At 45.1% G+C, this 6,613-nt stretch overlaps 1 protein-coding gene and 1 long non-coding RNA gene across 2 annotated transcripts in view; both read right to left on the bottom strand.

The window, feature by feature from the left end:
* Positions 1–3,761: 3,761 nt before the first annotated feature.
* Positions 3,762–5,530, bottom strand: LOC118240686. The gene is made up of 2 exons (XR_004775557.1): positions 4,713–5,530; positions 3,762–4,675 (listed from the first exon to the last, which is right to left on the bottom strand). It is a non-coding gene; the product is annotated as an uncharacterized LOC118240686 (long non-coding RNA).
* Positions 5,531–5,628: 98 nt separating this feature from the next.
* Positions 5,629–6,613, bottom strand: part of lhx4 (LIM homeobox 4) — an 18,294-nt gene continuing 17,309 nt past the window's right edge. The window contains exon 6 of the mRNA XM_035521992.1: positions 5,629–6,124. Coding sequence (XP_035377885.1) covers positions 5,736–6,124 — 389 coding nt within the window. The 3' untranslated portion in view covers positions 5,629–5,735. The remainder of the gene's footprint in view (positions 6,125–6,613) is intronic.

The raw sequence follows: 6,613 nt of genomic DNA, 5'->3' as shown, positions 1-6,613 counted from the left end.
GTTCTTCATGAAAGAACCTACTGTTTGCGCTCCAATAATGGTTATGATTAGGGATATAGAGGTAAGGGCTATAGGGGTGAGGGTATAGGGGTGAGGGTGTAAGGGTGAGGGTATAGGGGTTAGGGTATAGAGGTGAGGGTATAGGGGTTAGGGTATAGAGGTGAGGGTATAGGGGTTAGGGTATAGAGGTGAGGGTATAGAGGTGAGGCTATAGGGGTGAGGGTATAGGGGTGAGGGTATAGGGGTTAGGGTATAGAGGTGAGGCTATAGGGGTGAGGGTATAGGGGTTAGGGTATAGAGGTGAGGGTATAGGGGTTAGGGTATAGGGGTGAGGGTGTAGGGGTGAGGGTATGGAGGTAAGGGCTATAGGGGTGAGGGTATAGAGGTGAGGGTATAGAGGTGAGGGTATAGAGGTGAGGGTATAGAGGTGAGGGTATAGGGGTTAGGGTATAGGGGTGAGGGTGTAGGGGTGAGGGTATGGAGGTAAGGGCTATAGGGGTGAGGGTGTAAGGGTGAGGGTATAGAGGTTAGGGTATAGGGGTTAGGGTATAGAGGTGAGGGTGTAGGGGTGAGGGTGTAGGGGTTACAGTTATCTGGGTTAGGATTAGTGTTCAGAGTAGGCTTAAGAATTTCAGCTGCAGGTTCCTTTGTCCTGTGGGTAGTAGTGCAGAAGGGTTTAGGAGTTAGGCTTAGTGTTAGGGTTTAGGAGTTAGGTTTAGTGTTAGGGTTTAGGCTGACTCTGTAGCAGTGACCACTCTGACTTGTTTCTTTTAAGTCTTGAGCTGCTCTGTTTGGCTGTGAACTGCAAGTTTGTCAAGGTAAAAACCTAATCAGACTCCTTTATTTCAAAGCTCTATATGTTATGAACAGTTGTGTTATTGTTCTTCCTATTAAAACAATGGAATCTCAAAATTGTTAGTCTTTTGTAGTTCGTCCTTTAGGTTTTTGAGGTTTGTGCTTGTGCATGTAAATATTAGTATTTTGCTTGTTGGGTCTAATGCAGGAATGTTTGTCCAAGATCAAAGACAAGGTCAGGATCACATGTGTCATACACAAGTGACTCAGCTGTAACAGAACTACCATTAGGACTGGACAAGTCTAGGGGGTTGGAGCTGCTTGTGGGATGTACTCATGTTCTGTACAGTACGTTTAAGGTGTTCAGAGTCACAGCGCAGGAGATCTCACCCTTACACAAACAGGCTCACTTACGCTAGGGATGCACTGATATTTCAGCCACTGTGTAATGTGTATTGGCCAATTAAAATATGTTTCAAGTTTTCCACATTGTTGGTGTGTTTGAGACTCATCTTAAAATGGACTCCACTCATTTTTTGTTGATTGATTGACACAGTACTCCACAATGACAAAACCAAAACTGGAATATTTTGTAAATTCATTAAAAATAAGACACTGAAATATGCAGTTTCTATAAGTAATCAGAACATTCACTCAGTACTTGGTTTCAGCACCCGGGTGGGGAGCAGGTGGGATATGGTGTTAATGATAGCTGAGTACAGTTGAGTATAGTTGAGCACAGTTGAGTATAGTTGAGCACAGCTGAGTATAGTTGAGTATAGTTGAGCACAGTTGAGTATAGTTGAGCACAGCTGAGTACAGTTGAGCACAGCTGAGTATAGTTGAGCACAGCTGAGTACAGTTGAGCACAGCTGAGTACAGCAGTCTCACAGCAGCTGCTTTCCAGTTTGTCCTCTCTAGCTGCAGTTCACACACTAATCCCACTACTCTTCTGTTATGTGTCACTGAGCATCACCTTCTCCTCTGAGCTCCTCTAAGCTCCTCTAATCTCATCTGAGCTCCTCTAAACTCCTCTAAACACATCTGAACTCCTCTGAGCTCCTCTAATCTCATCTGAACTCCTCTGAACTCCTTTAATCTCATGTGAACTCCTCTAAACTCCTCTAATCTCTAAACTCCTCTAATCTCCTCTGAACTCCTCTGAACTCCTCTAAACCCCTAAGAGGATGTGTAATAGTCCTGTGCCACACCCTTCTCTGGGCCAATGTTGGAGAGATGAAACTAGCAGGAAGTCACTTTACTGCAGGTGTAGCACACCGCACACCCTGAATTACAGCGGCCGCAGACCAAAGGTATTAAGCGTGTAATGCAACTGGGTTTCTCTACCATGTCCAGCTCTGCTGGAGAGATCTCTCATCATGGCATGCAAGATTTTAGACTAAATGCCTATTTACATGTTAATTTATTCCTTCCCACCCAGGAGGACGGCAAATCGTTGGCTTCAGGAAGTTTGTAATAAAAGCCCCCAGATCGATGATAATGGCATTTGTGTTTGTGTTTGTCATCTTTGCAAAAGCAAGCATGCAGGAATTTGCTCAGATTTATCCCTATCCCAGAGCTGTAAGTGGCCTGTAAATTACCCTGACTGTCTCTGTGGTGGTTTGTCTTTGTACACCAGTACTATTAAAGTCTGGACATTAATGACCATGGCCTCTCCGATCAATGACCGAGTGCAACCGGCGTGATTCTGCGTCTCGTTTTAATGCATGCGTTTGTGGTTATTTATGTGGGTGTTGGTGTTTATTTATGCATGTATTTGTAGTTATTTATGCATGTTTTAGTGTTTGTTTATTTGTGTTTATGGTTTTTGTGCTTGGCTGCCTTTTTGTGTGTGTGCTTCTGGCATGTTTAATTTTTCGTTTGTAGTTTTGTTTTACGGCTCTTTCCTGGAACCTCCTCCTGTTGGTCAGCTGCGTGTTTCTCTCTGTGTGTACATTCACTGTGTTCCAGCTCACAAATTCCTGGAGGGCAGTTTAGAGATGTTTAGTTCAATGTTCCAGTGTTTTCTGGTTTCTTTTTTAATCATTAATATTATTGTTGTTCTAGTGATGTATATACTGGTGCTGTATATACTGGTCCTGTTGTTTTGCATGATCTCTGGTGTGTGAGATGTATTTATTGTAATTAGCTTGGCTGTGTGGTGTTTGGCTATATGGTGGTTGTTTGGCTGTGTGGTGATTGGCTGTGAGGTGTTTGTGTGTTGTGTGATTGGCTGTGTGGTGACTGGCTGTGATGTTTGATTGATTGTGGTGATTGGCTGTGTGGTGTTTGGCTATGTGTTGCTTGATTGGCTGTGTGTGTTTGTGTGGTGATTGGCTGTCTGGTGTCTGGCTGTGTGTGTTGGCTGTGTGGTGATTGTGTATTGTTTGAATGGCTGTGTGGTGATTGTGTATTGTTTGAATGGCTGTGTGGTGTTTGTGTGTTGTGTGATTGGCTGTGTGGTGATTGGCTATGTGTTGCTTGATTGGCTGTGTGCATTTGACTGTGTGGTGATTAGCTGTCTGGTGTTTTATTGGCTATGTGTTTGATTGGCTGTGTGGTGATTGGCTGTTTCGTATTTGACTATGTGGTGTTTGGCTGCTTGGTGATTGGCTCTGTGGTCTTTGGCTGTGTGGCGATTGGCTGTGTGTTGTTTGAGCCCTGTTCTGCCCTTAATTTGTCCCCTTTCTGTGAAACAAAAGTGAGCGGTGTGGTCTAACTTCTCTTGCTGTTGGATGTTAACAGTAATTAGGCAAAATAACACATACATATTGCTTTACTGATAATGCTATTGCTGTTCTATTCACTTAAACAGTTTTGATTTAAATGTGATCATATTAAATTGTATCTATTTATTTCAAATTACCCGATGATATGGTGGTTATCTGTTTCAGTTCTTTCTTTTCTTCAGTTCACTAATGATGAGCTCAGCGAGGGGTGTTGAGAGACCAGACCAGCACAGGATCTCAAAATCTCCACGGTTTATTTTCTCCTTACACATCTGACTACACCAGTCACGGCGTGGCACAGAAAGGCTACAGGAATAGAATTTGTTTCTTTTTCAAAGACACGTGGCAATAAACAGCTCATAAATCAAGAGTGCCAACACTTTCTGAAACTGTACAAAATTTACAATATTTAAAACTGAAGCTTAGAGGCAACCAATGAAATTTTTAATCTTATTTACGTAATGTTTGCTGTTTTTGTTGTTTGATCTTGTTGACTAATTTTTCTCCAGATGCTTTTTTTTAAATATTTTTCCACAAGCTGTGATTTTAAAATATAATTAAATGCTCATAAACAAGAGGTTTCCCTTGTGAATAATGTTTCATTCATTTTTTAACTTCTTTCTGTATTATCACATTATTCTGTCTCTAAATGACATGTTTTCGTGAGAGCCACGTTCATTCTGGAGAGTTATGTACATGCCCGGTGTACTCTCAGTTCAGCAATGGTACAGTGACACAGTCAAATGGCATGTGCATCTGTAAAAGTGAGTGTTTGCAATCTAACACTGTTCTACACTGAGTGTTTGCAGTCTAATACTGATATACATTGTGAGTGTTTGCAGTCTAATACTGATATACATTGTGAGTGCACTTTAGTTCTGATCTGCAATGTTTGCTGTGTGATACTGATCAAACAACACCCACTCAATGCGGGACATTCAGAACACAGTGAGGGAAATGGTTTCTTTTCGAATTGTGTGCTTGCTCTGTGAAATTCTTCTGTTTCTTGATTCAGTATACAAAATAATATGGAGGGATGACATCATTCACATTAGAAATAGAATATAAGAGGGAATTTTACCGTGACCTAAATATAAACCAAAGGCAGTGTCAAAGGGGAACATCCTACAGAAACACTGATGTATTAATACCTCAGCAGGTCCTACAGAAACACTGATGTGTTAATACCTCAGCAGGTCCTACAGAAACACTGATGTGTTAATACCTCAGCAGGTCCTACAGAAACACTGATGTATTAATACCTCAGCAGGTCCAACAGAAACAATGATGTATTAATACCTCAGCAGGTCCAACAGAAACAATGATGTGTTAATACCTCAGTAGGTACTGTAGAAACACTGCTATGTTAATATGATAACAGGAAAATGCACATTAATAAAATAGAAGGATGTGGGCATCACTGGTAGAGCCGTGTCTAATAGCAACTGTAAAAGAGTGCACACGCACATGCACCCACTCCAAACTGCTCTTCATCGATCTGCACCCCTTTAACACGGCCTGACAAAAGCATCACTTTAACGGAGCGGTTTGTGTGTTTAGATGTGCAGACCAAAACCTGTCAGTCCAAAATTTCTGTGACTGGGATCCCTCATTCGGTACGAAGCCTTGGTCGGTGTGAAACGTCTGTCAGCATGAACCCTGTGTTGATGTGAAAGCTCCACTTGTGCCACTGCTGTAGGTCGAGGGAATTCCCAAACGCAGCTGTGTGATACGCCTCGCTCTCTCTCCCTCCTCTGTGTGGTCTCTGTGTGGTCAGTCAGGGGTTAAAGGGGATGACCAATCACAAGGCTTTAACGCTGTGGTGGGCATCGTTCTGAAGCATGCATGGACCTCCTCTTTTTCCACAGCACAGGCAGTTCTGCTGCAGAGCTCCGAGCGTCGGCACCCTCAGCTGCCCACGTTCATGCCACAAACCGCTGAATCCAGTTTTGAGATTGAAGACAAATAAAACGCGTTATGGTACAGTGGAGCCTAGTGTGGAGCAGTCGGTGCCCAGCACACAGCACACAGCACGGGCCGGGTCGGGCCGGGCCGGGCCGGGCCGCGGTCCGCCTCAGGACCGCGGGCGCCTCCGTCTCTGCGTTTAATTACAGGCTCCCGGTCCTCTGGGCCCTGCACAATCTCCTTTGTTCCTGTTTCCTTTTTCTCTGCACGCTTTCAAGACCACACTTGCCTCTGTGACCTTTGACCTCAGAACTGAGAGTGGTCCATTTCATCCAGCCAGGAGGCGGGGCTGGTCGGGAAGTCTGGGTATCCTGTGCTGCTGCCGGTGGAGAGGTCAGAGGTCGGTCCCCCAGTCATGACCCTGAGCGCCTGGCTGACAGCAGGCGCCCCCCCTGCCAGAGGAAGGCCGTCTATGCTGAAGGCCAGACTGCTGAGCAGAGGGGTGTGGCCGGCCAGTGAGCTGACCGATGATGGGGACTGAGGCAGAGCGTAGGGGCTCCCCTCCCGTAGCTCGGGGTAGGGCTGCCCACCTGCCTCCAGTGGGAAACCACCATTCATCACGTTTCCACTGGATACGTCGCCAACACTTCCATACAGGCTGTTGGTGTGACTCAGGTCTGATAGGATCTGCTCCTCTGTGGACAATAACAGTGACATCAGTAACCATAACGTAGGCGCACACGGTACAAATGCACTTACATCATACAACACGCAGCATTAATGCCGCAGCACAACTGGTACAATGTATAGCCATGTTAAACAGAAGGATGTGCTTGTAAGTGTAGTTTATAGAGACATTATATGCATCTAGATCAATGGTTTAGTTGTAGGGCCACAGAGCCAGGTTCTCTCTCCCTCTCTCACACACACACACACACACACACACACACACACACACACACACACACACACACACACACAGAGCCCCACACACACACAGAGCCCCCCCCCACACACAGCGCCAAAAAAACACAGAGCCAAACACACACACACACACAGAGCCACACACACACAGCCACACACACACAGAGCCAGAGCCACACACACACCCACACACAGAGCCACACACACACACACAGAGCCACACACACACACACACAGCCACACACACAGAGCCAGAGCCA

The sequence above is a fragment of the Electrophorus electricus genome, chromosome 23, assembly GCF_013358815.1.
Source record: "Electrophorus electricus isolate fEleEle1 chromosome 23, fEleEle1.pri, whole genome shotgun sequence".
Classification (NCBI taxonomy): domain Eukaryota; kingdom Metazoa; phylum Chordata; class Actinopteri; order Gymnotiformes; family Gymnotidae; genus Electrophorus; species Electrophorus electricus.
Note: the sequence above shows the minus strand (reverse complement) of the source record. Positions and strands in the feature narration are given on the sequence as shown.